This window comes from Molothrus aeneus, chromosome 6 (genome assembly GCF_037042795.1).
Source record: "Molothrus aeneus isolate 106 chromosome 6, BPBGC_Maene_1.0, whole genome shotgun sequence".
NCBI classification, from domain to species: domain Eukaryota; kingdom Metazoa; phylum Chordata; class Aves; order Passeriformes; family Icteridae; genus Molothrus; species Molothrus aeneus.
Window position 1 is genome coordinate 28,748,750 of NC_089651.1, and position 16,546 is coordinate 28,765,295.

The 16,546-nt window shown below is 47.8% G+C and overlaps 1 protein-coding gene across 6 annotated transcripts in view; it reads left to right on the forward strand.

The window, feature by feature from the left end:
* Window positions 1–16,546, forward strand: part of SLC8A3 (solute carrier family 8 member A3) — a 114,388-nt gene that overhangs the window by 93,139 nt on the left and 4,703 nt on the right. For 5 of the 6 annotated variants that reach the window (XM_066551173.1, XM_066551174.1, XM_066551171.1 and 2 more), the window contains 2 exons: window positions 7,220–7,237; window positions 15,902–16,026. In XM_066551173.1, coding sequence (XP_066407270.1) covers window positions 7,220–7,237; window positions 15,902–16,026 — 143 coding nt within the window. The remainder of the gene's footprint in view (window positions 1–7,219; window positions 7,238–15,901; window positions 16,027–16,546) is intronic. The other variant, XM_066551176.1, reaches the window with a different exon arrangement.

The following is a 16,546-nucleotide window of genomic DNA, read 5'->3' on the forward strand; positions in this document are numbered from 1 at the left end:
AGGGAGGAGACGCAGGGCCCCAGTTGGCCTCATTAGAGAAAAGCCAGAGAGTGAGAGCACCATGGTTTTAAAATATGAGAGGCAGGAGATTAAACTGCATTTGTAAATGTTGCTGGCACAAGGTGGCACAGTCGCTACACTAAATCCAGGGCATCTGGAAAGATCCCCCAGCTCTGTACTGGGGATCTTTGTACTCTGTGCACTTTGCGGCACCTCCGATGAGCCTATCTTGTGCCTGGCATGAAGAATAAGGAGCTACGAGAGGCTTTCCCATTGAGAGCATTGTGAGTGATCCAGAGCAGATGCTGTGGCCAGCAGCTTCACAGAATTCATGCATGACCAGCTGGCTCCCGGCGGAGAGGAGGCAGCCTGGGCCACGCTCGGGCTCGCACGTGCTGGGGCATCGTGCGCCGTGCAGCGCTGGGAGGAGATGCTCGTGCTGGCTCCAGCACGCGTGTTCCTGCTGGCATCATGTGGGTGCTGCCATTGCCCTGTGCCCACAGATGGGGAAAATCCCACACCACAGTCCCCTAGCGGGGGCTTTGCTGGGTTTTGTTGTGGTGATGGATGTACCCCCGCGTGATTCACACAGCAAGTGCAAAGCACAGCTGTTGCCTCTCCTTGGGGACCCAGGCCCGGTAGCTTTTGAGGTAGAGTCTCTCTGGGTTTTGGCTACTCATGCATTTGTTCCCAGTGCTGCAAAAGATGTGGTTTTCTTGACAGTGTGTCCTTGTTTTGTTGTTACTCCTCCCTTAGCTCCATCACACTGAGCCTGTGCCTCGGTGCTGTAGGGGGATTGATGCTCTCAGCTATTTGCAGCATCTTCAAAACCTCTCCTGGCTCCTCTGAAAGCAGGGTGGTGTTGGGCACCTCAGATGAATGGCAGTTGTGTTTGGAAGTAATCTGCAGTCCAGGTCACGCAGAGACAGCTAGCTGTGCCTGCACTACCACAGCTTTGTGCTGAGGGCCTGCAGCCAGCCCAGGACTTCTCCATGCAGAGGGCAGCTCCAAGCTTACCTCAGGGATACAAACTAGGTGGCAGTGATGAAATCAAGGGTGAAATGTTCCCTGAAGTGATGGCAGAGCTGATGACAGGGAGAAGTAGTATGTGCTTTTCAAAGCACCCTGGGGCAGAGTTTGAGTGGTTTATTTTGGGATGCAGAACTTGGTCCAGAGCCTGGTGCTATTCAGACCCAGTGTGCTGTCCCTGAGGGTACCCACACTGCTGCAGGCTGTGGTGGCAGTGGCTCCTGACAGACATGCAGTGGGAGGAGGATGGCAGGTGGGAGCAGGGCTTACTACCACATGGTTGATTTGCATTACTGTCTGTGCTGTCCTGTACACCTGCCAATACAAAGCAGTCACCTCCAGTCAAGGGAACTTCTCCTTGGCCCCGATCAGAGCTGTGGGCCACAGGGGTCTCCAGGATAGTCTCTATGAGGGCCAGAACTCAGCATGACATTCATCCTATTGCTCTTGCTCTCTGCATCTGCTAGCACCTTACTGGAGGAAAAATCATCTCTACACAGAAGTGTTCCTGTGGTGATGCAAACACAAATGCCTATCTTCAGGTTGACCAGGGCTTGCATAAAAAAATGCAGACCAGCCACTGATACAGCCTTTGAACTGGAACATTTTGCATCATCTGCAGATGCTGCTCCTCACTGTTCATCCCCAGTTACATGAGTCATGCTGCTTTGTGCCTTGGGACACTCAGCTGTTAACCCTTGCTGTAAGAAGAGCTGACCACTTACTTCTGCTACATAAATGCTACATCTGCTTTGTCTCACAGGTCATCAGTTCTTTTTCATCAATCACTTTCTGCAGCTGGAGTTTTTCAAAGTCTTTCTGATCATCCAAACAAATCACATCAAGTAGTTTTACTAAAGCCGCTCTTTTTGTTGATGTGCTCCAATAATTCAAAGAGATGAGAACAGATCTGAGATTGGTATCTTGCCAGCCTGGCCTGTGATGACGACCAGTGCTGACTCAGTAGTGGCATATCAGATGCACAGAGCACTGGCAAAGATGGTGCTTGCTGCAAGCTTGTTGTATCTAAGTGAATGAGTAAAAAGAAATCAAAGAGAAAGATTCATATTCTTTGCTTGGCCAGGATGGTAAATGTTGCTTTTCTCTATCCTCCTGGCCATTTTCCAGGTTTCCTGACTTTTTTTGTCCTTTCCATTTCTAAGAAATTAATCTTCAAATCCTTCTTGTCTCACCTTTCCTCAATATGCAAAGTCATATAACCTGAATCCCTGTTTACTGAGTACTGAAGGGTTTTGACACTTCTCTTCACCATATTTCTGGGCATCCTTTTGTCAGCACCTTTTTAAAGGGTTCCTGCAGGGAAGTGAGTGTCTTCCTCTATGAAGAGATGCTGTCTGTTGGTTTGACTCTTGCTCTCATAGCATCTTTGCTATCATGTCAGCTCACAACTCAGAATGCAGATTTTGCTGCTGTCCCAGCAAGATTTTGGAGTAATACTTTCTTCACACATCAGCTTTTACAGTTTTTCCTCAGCCCTGGATTACAGGAGAAGAACTTGCTTTGCATTCCCTAGATGAAGTTGCTCATCTGCTTAAATTGTGGCTAATCTTAGTGTTGATACAGCCTGAATGGCAAGTGAGGCTACTTTGGAAGATTTCACTTGATTGCAGATAATGGTGCAAATGGCATTTGGAAAAATATGTTACATGAGGATTACTGGGAATCAGCTTGTGAGAATTCATGGCACAGTGGTGGCAGATTCAATGTCAGGGCTGATACCTGAAGGCTGACTCTGAGGGTTATGTTTTGTGAAAGGGACTGACAACCTTCATGTGAAGTTTTGCTTCAGAAAGCATGTCTCCCACAAGATATGACTTTGCTGGAAATGGCTGTGCAGATGGCTGGCAAACACTGTTATCAGCTGGGTGGCATGCCCTGGCTTGGGAGGATTTTGTCTGAAGTCTTCTCAGCTCTCCCAGCACAGAATCAACTGGTGCAGACAAATCTCATAGCACATCTCCTTCTAATGAAGTGTCAGCACCTCTGATGGGAAAGCTTTGTGCCCAGAGGGAGGATGTGACTGGGAGTCACAGAGAAAGGATTGATTGCAAAGAAGGAAGGATTCCCAGCTTGGATTAATCCATCAAGTTATCTATATCAAAATATTGATGAAATTATTTGACTCGTTACAAAGATCTATACCTGTTTAAGGTAAGCTGTATTGATACATGTGCTGCAGTTTTCTGAAGTGTGAACAGATGCTAAGAAACTCCTTCATCAACTCCATCAGCTGCTGATGAGAGTAGGAAAAAAATGTTAGATTGTTGTTACCTCATTCCCTCAAGGTTTAATAATTTGCTCACAGCTCTGTGATAAGGCTGAATGCTCCTTATTCTCCTGATGGAGAGGAGTCTCTTGGAGTCTGCAAGAGCTTTGCTGTTGACTTCAATAATAATAGCATTCAGGCTAATGCTGCAAAATCTCTGCCTTGTTTAGCCTGTAAAAAACCCCATGTTAGGTCTCTTCACAATCTGTTAGGGAAACATTTTACTCACCTCAGTGAGCAAATCTGGAGGCAGAGCCTGCAGACAGTTACATCTGGGAGATGGGGAACCATTATCTCTTTGGGAAGGGAGCCTGTGTTTCACATGGGCACTTCTTGGTCACCTTTGAGTGTGCAGGGGGTGGAGGCAGTGTGTTCTCTTTGCCTGTGACATCCTCTGACTGCCCTGCTGTGGGACTGAGAACTTCCTCAAAATTCATCCTCCTCTCTCTCATTGCAACTCCCTCTCTAAATCCCAGGCCTTTAACAAGGATCCTCTTATCTACACAGTGGCTTCTCTAAGTCTTTAGGGATACTGATTAGAAAAGATTTATGTTAATGAAGAATGAGTCCAGAATAAAGCATGCAGAACAGTCAAATCTCTCAGTGAGGTAAACAGCAGAGAAAAATGTTTCACTGTTTAGAAAAAGGCTGGGATACACATTCAGCACATCCGGTTGCTGTAAACACAGGATTGCTGGATTGCTGGTCTGCTTCAATCCCAAGCCTGGTTCCTCTTGCTTTAAGCTTTTTGGAGTTAACACAGGAGGTGATGAAATTCCTGATCTGTAACCCACACCAACATGCATGTCACAGCAGAATTTGACCTCAAAGTATGCCAAAACCATGCAGAATAAATGGCTTATTAGTACACAGATTTTTAGCAGCTTTTTAAAATTCAGGTTAAAATTGTCCATTTTCAGGGGTGGCAAGGGAAGCAGAGTTCATGCATGCAATTTTGACTTCACCTAGTCAAAACCAAGCCTTCAGGGAAGAGAAACCCCAGTGAAGGAGGAGCAGGGATCCAGAGCTAAAGGCTGTGGGTCCTCCTGGGTGAGTCAGCGTCACAGCCCCCTTATCTGCAGGCACACGTGTTTGTCCACAGTCACACCATGCAAGGGTTAGGTAAGGGATACTTGGGACTGCTATTTTGGATTTGGCTGCTGAGCTAATTTTAGCAGTTCCCTGTAAGAGTACACATGTTAAGCCTCTGAGACTACCTGAAATGCCAAGAGCAGTGAGGTGGCCTGGCTTGGCCCCATAAGGAGCGTGATGTGCAGAGCAACAGTGCAGCAGAGGGAGAGGTGCCCTGGGGAGGGCTGGAGGGATGCAGCCCAGGCTGGGGAGAGTGGAGGGAGGCTTGTGGGATGGGAGCAGCACGGAGGCCAAGAGTGAAGCTGGTACAGGTACAGCATCCCCAGATGGGCTGTCAGTAAACATTACAGGTCAGGGCTAAGGGCACATTAGCAGATGTGTGTGCAGGAAGAAAGCTTTAGTCCGTGAAATCATTTTCTTGCTTGCATGCACAGCATTCACTCAGAAATATAAAGACAGAAGAATCCTTTGGCTTTCTGCATGGTGTATTCTTGATGTTTCATTCATAGCTTTATAGGCTTCTTCAAATATTCATGTATCATATCATAAGTGAAAGGGAGAAAAATTGTTATTTTTCAGGCTCACAAGGAAATGGGGAAAAAAATAAACTCAAATCCCAGAGCAGTATAATAACAGTTTTAACAAACATGAGGAACCAATGGTTTTTTTAATAGCCACAGTAGCTTAGGGTCCCAGTAATATTTCATTATATTACATTTGAACACCAAATTGACCCATTGTACTAATGCTTGTAATTGCAAAAGGCAAATTAAATTTCTGTACATTGTCTGGAGAGCCAGAAGACCATGGAACAGTAAGAAGGTCACATGACAGCATGAACTGCAGCAGGACAGAGCTATAAGGAATCTCCAGAGTCATGCTACCAGGGGTACTGATGAGCCTGTTGGAGACTTCAAGGAGAGCTGTGTGGATGTCAGGAGGTGCAGGCAGAGCAAACATCCCTTTGCATCTTGTGGCTCAGTGGCACTGTACCTAATGCAGAACGTACTCATGAATAGTTTCCCCAAAGTTTTTGACTCTCAAAAGGAATTGACCCTGAAACAGAAGGGTTGCTCAGCAAGGAGCCTCTTCATTTCACCTTTCACTGTGCCTCTACCTGCCCACATGGACAAGGGAGATCTCTTGGGTTGCCCACACTTCTTCCAGCTGAGGAGGCGGATCAGTGGATGAAGATCTTGACTGGGTCAGTGTCTCTCTGCAGACTGTTGGGAAAGCTGTGCCCATGGTTGCTGCTCAACAGAGCAAGGAAGTGACTGGGTGTCAGGACTCAGGATTAGTTTCCCTGGCTCTGCCATGGATGTGCTGTGCGACCTTTGATAAATTGCTTAGGAAATCACTTTCAAATGGCACAGATACAATTGGGTGCATCTATATAAAAGTGCCTGCTTTTCAGAGGTCCAAACCGGCAAGGCTGGGAAAATTAGCACTTTTGGACTCCAGCCCGCTTCTGAGTTTGCAAAATGTTCCCTTTAGCTTCTTTTTGCTTGCTTCACCATCTGTCAAATAGGGCTGTTAATACTGACTCTGTACAGAGTTTTAAGCTTCTGAGACTAAAAGTGCATGATAATAAGTGTTAGTAATTACAATACTGTCATCACATGCAACCAAGTCTTCAGGGATTGGTTTGCTGTTTGAAAAACAAATAGAAGTTAAAGCTTTGGTGCTTGGCCCCTCTCAAAGAGTGTTTGAGATTTTTAGTTATATGGATTCAGCTGCAGCTGGTTTGATACCTGGATGTAAGCTGTGGCTGTCTGTGGGTTATACTTCAGAGGCATCCAGCCAGATGTTTCTTTGTGACAGCTCTGGGGAGTGGAGAAATCAAGAGAGGAGAGGGTCAGGGGGTCACTGCCAAAGGGGCTGGACTGTGTCTTTATGGAGAGCCAGGGTAAGGTCATCTCTTGCAAGGACCTTCTCTCCTTTCTCCTCTTTTCCTCCCACCTCAAATCTCAGAGGACCATGCAGTCACATTTCCTGAGACCATGAAGTCACATTTCCTGACAGGCAGTTGCATCCCACTATGGTGATGTTGCATGGCCTGTGTCCATGCAGCACTGTCAGGCAGATCAGCAATTTGGAACAAAGAGATCCAGGAGGACAGAAACAGTGATGCTCTACATGTGGCTAAGCTCGTCTAGGTACCCTGAGCCTCTGAAAGTGGTGCCTGTGGGGTGTGGGATAGGTGTAGGTGAGCCAGGGCATCATCCTGGGGGATGATGCATAGCTGTGTTACCCCTGCCCCTTTTAACATTGGAGGCCATCTGTTTAATCAATGCCTCCCTCTGATGCTGCTCTTCTCAATGAGCTGCCCATCACCTTCTCTTCTCAGTTCCTACAGGTTTGTTGGGGCTCCTCAGTTGTGCCAAGCCCTGCCACAACCACACATACCCAGCTTAGGCAGGGGCATCTCCCACGCCTTTGGGTCAGTTTGGCTTGTGTCAGGCCCCAGTGGCAAGTGTAGCTGCCCTCCTGCTCCCCTTTCCTTTTCCCTCTTTGCCACTCCCTCCGCTGCATCCCATCCCTTTGCCTTTGTTGGGGGGAAGGGGTGACTTTGGGGAGCCAGTGCCGTGGTGCTCACTGGAGCACCCCAGTCTCCTCTCCATCTTGCTGCTGTGGTGTCTGCTCCCCAGCCTGTGCCCAACATGCAGCCCTGGTGAGCTTGCACGCTGCCTTGCACCATGTCCATTGCTCACTGACAGCCTTCATCTGCAGAACGGCTTTTTCCTGGTAGATATTAACTTCTTCCCTCTTTTTCTTTTCTCTCTCTGTCTTTCTCATGTTCTTTCACCACAGCCCTACTGCTCACACAAGGTAAGTGCTTTTTCTCCTTTCCTCTGGCTGCTCTGGCTCTCTTTTTGTCCCTTTTGGTCAGAGCCTCCCTACTTGTGTTTGCTGTGTTGTAGACAACCTCAGCTCATGATGTTTGTGTCTGGTCTAGTTAAGAGCAGTACAATTAAGAAAATAACAGTGATTGATTGACTGACTGATTGATTGATTGATTGACTGACATCTAAGAGCATTTCCCATATTCCACATTTTTCCTGGCAGTTTGGGGGAAATGATCCAGACAGAGTTGCAAAGCAACACAGGCAACTATACCTGGTCTGAAGCTGTGACTCGAGACTCTCTTTAGGCAGCTCTGGTGCTTGGGTTGTGCTGATGCACAGGGGAAGACAGGGATTTCTGCAGGGAGGTGGCATTTCTACAGTGTGGGACAGTGTTGCTTGGGGTGGGTAAGGGTACAAGGTTGTGCAGGTGTCCCCTTCCCATGGAGGATCACATGTCACCCCTCAGTCCCTTCACCCCTGTGCTGTCCACCTCCCATCCTAGGGGGTCCCCAGGGTGTGCCCAGCACCAGAGCAGTACTACCAGAATATGATCAGCACCATTTCCCTCCTCACCCTCAGCTCTGGTTCTGCACTCTGCATCTCCTGTCCCTGTGTCAGGATTTCATGTGTATTAATACAGAGCCCCTCTTCCTTGCCTGAAATCCCCATTACACTGGTCTGTCTTTATCCTACTGTGGTGCAGTGTATGCCTCCTGTATTGTTGTTATTCCTTCAATTCCAGATGTGATTACTGTTCAATTTCCACTAAAGAAGCATTTCTTGAAAGATAAGGGTGGGCATGGAGGGTGAAGAGAGGAGCTTGAAATCCCACAGGTTTGCGAGCAGGCCTGAAAACCAAAGCATTCATGATGCCTGAGCTGTGCTGCAAATCCAAGGAGCAGCATCTTCCACACAGGCTTCAGTCTGGCCCCTTTTCAGAGGATGCCAAATCTGCTGCACAGGGGATGTCCTGAGCCCTCTATTGGACTAATTAGAAAATTGCTAGTGGCAGGCAGAAATCCCCAGTTCCCCAAATACCAGCTTAGGGTGTTTATGGAAAACTCCTTGGAATGGTTTGGACAGTTTCCTTTGTTACCTCTTCAGATCGGGGAGGACTGGAAATAAGTTGAGCACAGCCTCCTTCCCAGTAATTTCATTGCTTTAATTCAGTAGCTGCCTAATTTGATCAGAACCCTGGGAACCAAATAATTCCTATTAAAATAACATAACTTTCCTCCCTCTGTTTTGATCCAGCCTGATTGCTTTTGGCAGCTGTTACTGGAGGACTTGGTCACCAGCTATAAAAAGTTACTTTTTGTAAGGGGGAGCCTCCTCTCTGTCTGGTGAGGGGTCCCTGGGGTGCCCCCCTTGCCGAGCTGCCTCAGGGTGCTCTCTGTGCATGTGACGTGCGCTTGGCTCGTGGTGCTTGGCCCCCACACGTGCTTCAATCCAGCAGCAGGCCAGCAAGCAGGCACATGCTGGAGTGTCACTCAGCAGCAATCAGGGCTAATCAGTGGGGAGAGAAGCGACGTCCTCGTTTAGTCCATGTCATGTTGGATTTAGGTTACACTGGCGCACGGGAATCTTTGTTTAAAAACTGCATTATTGAATGTTCCAGTGGAATCTGTCAGTCCCACACCTCATCCCTTGCCTCCTGGAGCAGCTTGCACAGCTCTTCCTGGGCAGCATCCCATTCCTGGGGATGTGTCGCTGGACTGCTGGGTCTCCTCTGCAGCCCTGGGGCATTCCTCTTCCCATGGCACCGCTTTGGCAGCCCCTGCAGGGCCAGCAGCTGCACAGCCCCTGCTCACAAGAGTAATCCCTTCTCTTCACAGAAAGTGTGGGTACCCTGATGGATGAGCCCAAGTGACAATGCCTCTCTTGTCCCAAGAGCCCTTACCTGGGAAGAAATGAGGGATCCTGACTTTGACCCCCCCAGCCTGGCAGGGCTCTCCCAAGGAAAACAGGGATGTGAATTTTACACAAGGTGAAGTAATTGGGCAGGGCACTGGTTCTGCTCAGCCTTTATTTCTTCCAAATTTCTTCTTTTTCTGAGCCAGACTTGCAAGGCCATGCAGCACTTGGCCACGTGTCCAACACCAACTGTTCAGGCTTCAGAGTAGCATGGCATAGCTGTGGAGAGACTTGAGAGTCTGGGGGTTTCTTGACCTTCTCTTTTATCACTCTGTATATTGTTTATACAGGGAAATACTTGATACCAAAGTGCAAAGGTACTCCAGTTGTCCCTGCCTTTGCCAGCAGTAGAAGACCTGCTCTCAAGGTCTTTCCAGCCTTTGCAAAAGTCACTGAAAGCTTGGGCACAGCCTTTGCTTGAAAATTCTTGGGCTCTAAAGATCTAGGTCTTTAAAGGGCTATGGAATTATCTATATGATATATACTTCTATATCATCATTTCTATATACTCATCAAATTCCAAGAAAATACGTCTAAATATATTTCTTTATTTATGCATTAAAACTCCCATGTCCACTTAGCAGTGGGAAAGACTGAGGAGCAGAGATGCCAGTTGTCTGGCCAGTCAGGGATGGTCATGTCAGCAGCAATCTCAAGGCAGAGCCAGGAGTGGAATAATGCTCAGTTCCCAGCCCTATGCCTTAGCCTCCCTCTCATGAATGTGTATCATTTCCCAGTTACCATTAAGGAATGCTGGGCATGTACATGGGATGTATCATGTCTCAAGAATAGCTTTCAGGGCAAAGTAAGCAGATTCCTTCCATTTTAGAAGGCAGCCTAGGCTGCCAGTGCTTGTATGTGGACATGTGCTTCTGTAAAGGGCATATCCAAATGCTAATCTCCAAAGCCAGAGTGTCTTTTAGCCAGAAGTCTTCTCCACTTGTGACTGACAGCTTGACAATGCACTGGAGAGAGGAACTCATTCATGCTCTCTATTTACTTTTTTTAGCCAGGGTTATCTCTTATTAAGCCACAACAAAAAAGATCCCATTTTAATTGTTTTAATTTTTTCGCAGCAGCATAGTGTCCAAAAGGGGTGACCTTCATGCAGATACAAGCCCACTCCAGAAATGGATGGAGACAAGATAGCTTGAAGAGTGTGAAATGGCCTTCAAAGCAATCTTTCATGAATACATTGCTGGTTTTAGTCCAATTTATTCAGCAAGTGTCAGGGAACACAAACTTGTCCATGGTTTGGTAGTTTTGCAGCATTGCTTAGGTGATGAGTATCTACCTCTCTGATGGTGTTACAGGGCCTTCCCATTGCCTGCTTCAGCTCAAAAGATGCAGTGGGCAGATTACACCATAGAAATGGACTTTGTCTAACTTTGATTTATAATGTGGCCAGGAGGCCATAGGCAATGTCTAGTTCCTGTTTGATTCCCTCCCAACTCTGAAGGAGGTTGAGTGGGCAAGCAGTGCATGATGTAGGAACATAGCTCAGTGCTCCCCTTTCCCTGGAAGAAATATAATGAGATGGGGATATGCTTACAGTATTTTGACCCCAAGAAATGGCCTGTCATATGCAAGTCTGAAAGTGCTTTGCAGATCACTGCAGCTCAAGTCCTGGGATGGCCCTGCAGACATAAGTTGAGAGAGACAGACTGAGAGGGATGTGGGGTGAAAGCTGGGCAGTGAGCATGGCAGAGACGTGCCCAGGGCTGCAGAGCACATCAGTGGCAGGACCATAACCAGGAGCTGCTCAGCCCTCTTGTCTGTCGTAGCTTTAAGGGTCTGAACAAGGCAGAATGAGAGCATGGAGTGGTTTATCCTCTTGCTTCCTGCACAGTCCAGCACCTAGTGGGTATCAGCTGTGGCTGTTGCTACAGCCCAAGCAAAAGCGTACTTGATCCTCATTCCTCCCACCCAGCCTTTGATTTTACCACACCTGTTGTCTCACTTGCTTGTAGCATATTCTCTCTACCTCATTGGCTCCCTGGCACCAGGAGCAGGGTACCTTGGTGCAGCAGCTGGCACAGCAGCCCCAGCTTGCCTGGCCTCAGCAGCCTGTGTGTGTTCCTGCTGCCCAGAGAGGTTTGTAACACTCAATGGTAGCACATACCTAGGTGCCAGAGCAGACAGGGTCTAGGGGACCCCTCTCTGGCCACCTTCTCCTTCCCAGGGAGGAGGTAGAGGCAGCCCAGAAGGTCCTGGCAAGCTCTGTTCTTGATAGGCACAGCCAGACCTTATCAGGCTTAATTGGAGTTGACAGCAGGGAGTCCAGGGTGCAATCCGCATTGAAAAGTAGGTACTGATGCAGATACAAACAGAAATCAGGCTAGTTAATAATTAAGCTGCAGCTTGGCAGCATTCACCTTGACAGACTTGACCTTCCAAATTAAAATCTCTCTTCCAACATACAATCCCCCCCATCCTCGCTCCCCCTACTTTGTGTTCTATTTATCTCAGCCCTTGGTAGTCTTCTTTGCAGGCGGCCATACTGGGGTGATGTGTGACACATCACGGATGTCCTGTCTCTGCTTCCTGGAGGAGCCCTCCAAGACCCCAGCCCTACACTAGACTGTGTGGGAGCATATTCCACACTTGCAGCAAGTGAGCAGCCTGATAGATTGCAAGGACTGATGGAAGCAAGGGAGGATAGCAACCTCCTGTGGCTCTGTAGGCAGGCTGGTGCACCCTGTGCTGGCTGAAGTGCTTCCCTGAAATGCCAGAGCATTGGGATTGTTCTTCACCACTGGGTTTTGTGCAAGAGTTTATTCCTTCTCAGCTTTTGGGTCAGTACACACAGGCTCAGCTCAGCCCTCAGCATCCCATTGAAACAGGCAGAACCAACAGGCCTGGAGCAGGCTTAGGATGGGATCTGGTGTTTTGCAGAGGTTGACACTGATTCCCACCCCAAGATGCTCATGTGTCCTAAACAATAGGTGGGCAGAATTGGTGGAATCATGTAGGTGCTTCATATTGCTCTTTGAAGGTGCTCAGCCCACATTAACTGTATGACAAGTATAGGTTCTGGAGAAAAAATATCAGCTGGGCTCCTAAATTTGTCCTTCCTGCCACTGCCTTAATTTCAGAGAACAGTCAGCCTCGTATTTAGCACCTATGGGTCACTTGCATAAGTACATTGAGCAAGATCCAGTACAGTACTGACATAGGAGTCTTGTGTTTTTCTTCTACATTAGGATGGAGCCTCAGTGAAAATACAATGGCAGCTTAAATGTTTTCAGATGCACCTTTGAAATTTAGGTTTAGGTCAGGTTTCTGTGCTTTACATTCCTGTTGCACGTTCACAAATGTGACTGAATTTTAATGAGACATTAAGGAATTACCTTCTTTCTTCCTTATCCAAAAGCTTCCACTATTAACATTTCTATGAGGTACCCATTTGGACGTGCTCCCTGTGCCTGTTCTCCTATGGTTTGCTTGCAGCTGACATTGAAAGACCTAGCTGGGCAGTCATGTTCAATCACTTGTCCCCACAGGATGCCCTTTGATGTGCCATCTTGGGTGCCCATGTTCTTCTGTCTGCACCCTGTTCACCGTACACATGGAAGAGGAGGTGACATCAGTGCCTCCCTTATTCATGTTTCTCTGGGTGTGCTGTCAATAGGCTGAAGGTCTCCTTTGCCAGTCAGCTTGTCTCTTCACTCCGAGTGGCTTACCTAGGGCTTGAAGGTGCCTCTGGTAGCACTTAGTCTGCTGGCAAGGTGCCTTCTGGAATAGCAGACTCCCACCACCTTCACTTTGTGGGGTCTCTGGTCCTGTGCTCATGATAGCATGTAGCCCCTAGGCTGACAGACACTCTTGGACATGGTTGTGTTGCTTGATTTACTCTAAAAGCTTCCTGGCAAGTGATTGCCTTGGTTGTTGCATTAGTAGGTAATCCACAGGTGGCTTGCAGAGACATCAAAGCCACATGCCAGAAGGGGAAGGTCCTGTGAACACAGGCAGGCATTCCCATGCAGCCTGCCCAACCGCCCTGGATGTGGCACACACAGAGAGGAGATGCAGGAGATCTTCCTCCTCAGGGAGGGATTCACATCTTCCACTGTCCTGCCTGGTGCAAGTACATAAACTAGCATAAGCAAGATGCCAGGTTCTGGGATAAAGCTGTGTTGGATACCATTTCCTGTGGAGATAAGAAAACTTGCTGCATTGCATGTGCCTCCAGACCTGCCTGCAGTTCAGCCTTGCCTAGAGGCACAACATTTGCGTGAGACTCTATGTTCTCTTACCATGCCAAAGGCTTTTGTAATCAGTTAGATTGGGGATTGAGGTTTCATTGCATCATTTCTCCTGGAGTTGTAAGCTGAGGAAATCCTGCCTGATATTCCTTATTTTCAGAGCATTTCCTCAGATTCCAGGCATTTGCTTTCTGCGCTCTGCAACTGCAGCTAGTGGGCAGGAGCCTAAGTGACTGTGCTGCCAACTGTGACTGCAGCTTTTCAGATGTGTTTATTCCAGGGAAGGTTGTAGTGAGTCTCACTGTCAACCAAGTCTGGGCTTTGCAACCCTTCTGGGATGGCCGTAGTGCTTTTGCTCAGTTCTGTATTGTCAGCATATGTCAGCATGTGCTCAAGCTCATCTGCCAAGCTGGGTTTTGTGGAGCTGAGGGTGCCTTTGCCCCTGACCTTCAGGTTATGAGGAGCTCAGACAGAAGCAAAGTCATGTCATAAGTGCTATGGCAAATGATGTGTGAGCCACCTGCATTTTCATTGATGGACACAGCTTATCTTCACACACTCCCAGGTAGAGCAAGACACTGGACTTTCTTGTTCTATGTCTTAGAAAAACAGATGTACATGATATGAGACTCCTTGTTCCACTGAATACAAGTACCTTGCATCTTGTTCTTGATAATCATCAGTTCATGCCTCCAAGTGTAGTGTAAAGCAGAACATTTTCAAAGAATCATAGAATTGTAGAATCATTAAAATTGGAAAAGGCCTCCAAGATCATTGTCTAACCTTTGACAAAACAGCACCATGTCAACTAAACCATAGCACTAAGTACCACATTAAGTTCTTTCTTGATCTCTTCCAGGGATGGTGACTCCACCACCTTCCTGGGCAGCCCATTCTGATCTTAACTACCTTTTCAGTGAAAAGGTGTGCCCCCTGCATCCCCCTGCATTGCCTCTCTTTTTCTCTAGGTGCTGTGCTCCTGTGTCTGTGCAATTTTTTTCTAAACTTACAGGGGTTCCTAAATCCAGGTGATGCTGTCTTGGAGCTAGGCAGTGATGGTTTTGATGTACATCATTGATTTTAAATGATGGATGCAACTTTTCTGTTTCTGTGATGGGTTATAATAATGTCACCTGCCACAGGAGGTCTGGCAAGGCTTACAGCCTTTGCAGTCAATCTAGCCAGGCAGATGAAGAGAGAAGTCAGAGTTTATAAATAGATTTCCCTGTGACTGCATAATTTCTATGTGACTTCTAGTGTGTAGTATGAGATCTGTTGGAGTCCACATGAGATTGGTCACATCTGAGGCATTACCTGGGCATTTGTAAGCTCTGCAGGAAACCTCAGGTAACATCTGACCCACTGCTTAGCCAGAACAAGATGCTCTGCCTTGGTGATATGCCCTCCCAGGTTCTAAAGAGCTCCAGCTTGCACTACCAGGCTCAGCTGGGCCCTGTATTGGAGCTTGTACACCCTGACTGCTCAGGCACGGGAAAGCCAGGGGAAAGCCAGCCCCTTTCTTGAGGTGTCAGTTTTACAGAGAGCTCATCAGCATTTCCTGCACTTAGGCTGTGGGTGGAAGACAAGACCTGGGCCAGGCCTAGGCACCCTTCCATCTGATTGGGATGCTCCTTCCCATCTGGGCAACCAGAACCCTCTTGAGGCACCTTGCTGGGTTAGCTGGGTCATCAGCGAGATTGAGCCTGACACAGGGTCATCTCAGCATGCTGCTGACCCAGGGTCCTGGTTTACTTTCCTTCAGCAAAAACTAAATACGGAAGTACAGAATGGAATGTGTTGGAAGGAATCTTAAAGATCATCTGGTTTCAACCCCACTCCCATGGGACACCTTTCCCTAGGCTGTTCAAACACCACATCCAACCTGGTCTTGGAATTCCAGGGACAGGGTATTCACACCTTCTCTGGACAACCTGTTCCAGTGCCTTAGCACCTTTGCAGTATTATGAATGGAAAAAACTACTTGTTTCATTACTTGTTCATTTTTCCAATTCATGTGTGGTTTACGTGTGGTTGTGACTGTGTGTCTGAGTGTTAGATCAAGCACTGAGTGGCACAAGGAGCCACCCATGATTTTCTACTCAAAGGGGGAAAAAAGGCTCTGTCTCTTGTTAATTCAAATGAGGGAGCATGTCAGGGTGTTAGAAGGGTCTTAAAGGGCACTTCTGCCAAATGGCAGAATGGTTTGGTACCTTGCTCTCCCCAAAACTGTGGCTGCTGCAGGGGTGATGGGAGAGTGGGTGTCAACTGAGAGCACCAATGCAGACTGAAGAAACATTTAAGGGTTTTTTTGTTAATAAATTAAAACCACATTGCTTATGCTCTTGGTGACTGATATTCAGAAATCTCGGTCCTTTGTTTCTGTGGTCCAACACCCCACCACTGCCCCCCAAACTGCTGTGAGGAGTCTGCAGCAGCCCATGTTCAGGCCTTGCAGACAAGCCCCCATGGTGCCCTGGAGGTCCTGGAGGGCTGCTGCCCACAGCTTGGTGTTGGCCTTTCTTTCACAGAGGTGGCTGAGCGGAAGATGACAGTAGAAGAGGAGGAAGCCAAGAGAATAGCAGAGATGGGCAAACCAATACTCGGCGAGCACCCCAAACTGGAAGTCATCATTGAGGAGTCCTATGAGTTCAAGGTCAGTAGGTGTCCTAGGGGTCCTCCAGGAGGGGAAAGCCATGTGGCACTGTCGAGCAGCCTTGGAGAGCAGGACTGAGGAGGCAGCATGTGCTGGAAAAGGTTGTTGAGAGAGGAAAAGAAGTATGTAATGCAGCTAAGGGTGGATGAAGTCTACAAGAAATGTCAAAAGTAGCAGCTGCTGGTTGGTGGGGGTGGACAGAGAAAGGCAAGAAGGCCCTGATGGATGCAGAAGAAGCCAGTGGGCAGGAAGATGCAGGAGCAAAGCTGTCTCTGGTGAGGCAGGGTTGAGGGAAGAAGGAACCTATTCAGGATTGAGATGTGGCAAACAAGCTGGCTCTGGTGAGGTCTGGATCAGCCAGTCCAGTGAGAAGGTGGACTCAACCCTAGTCATGGCCTAATCTAGCTAGTAGGAGACTTGTGACACTTCTATAGTTTGGAAGGGGTCTGTGAGACCACAATGTACTGCAAGATCATCTTTGCCCACTAGCAGCTGGTTTAACTGCTGTGCATCTTTATTC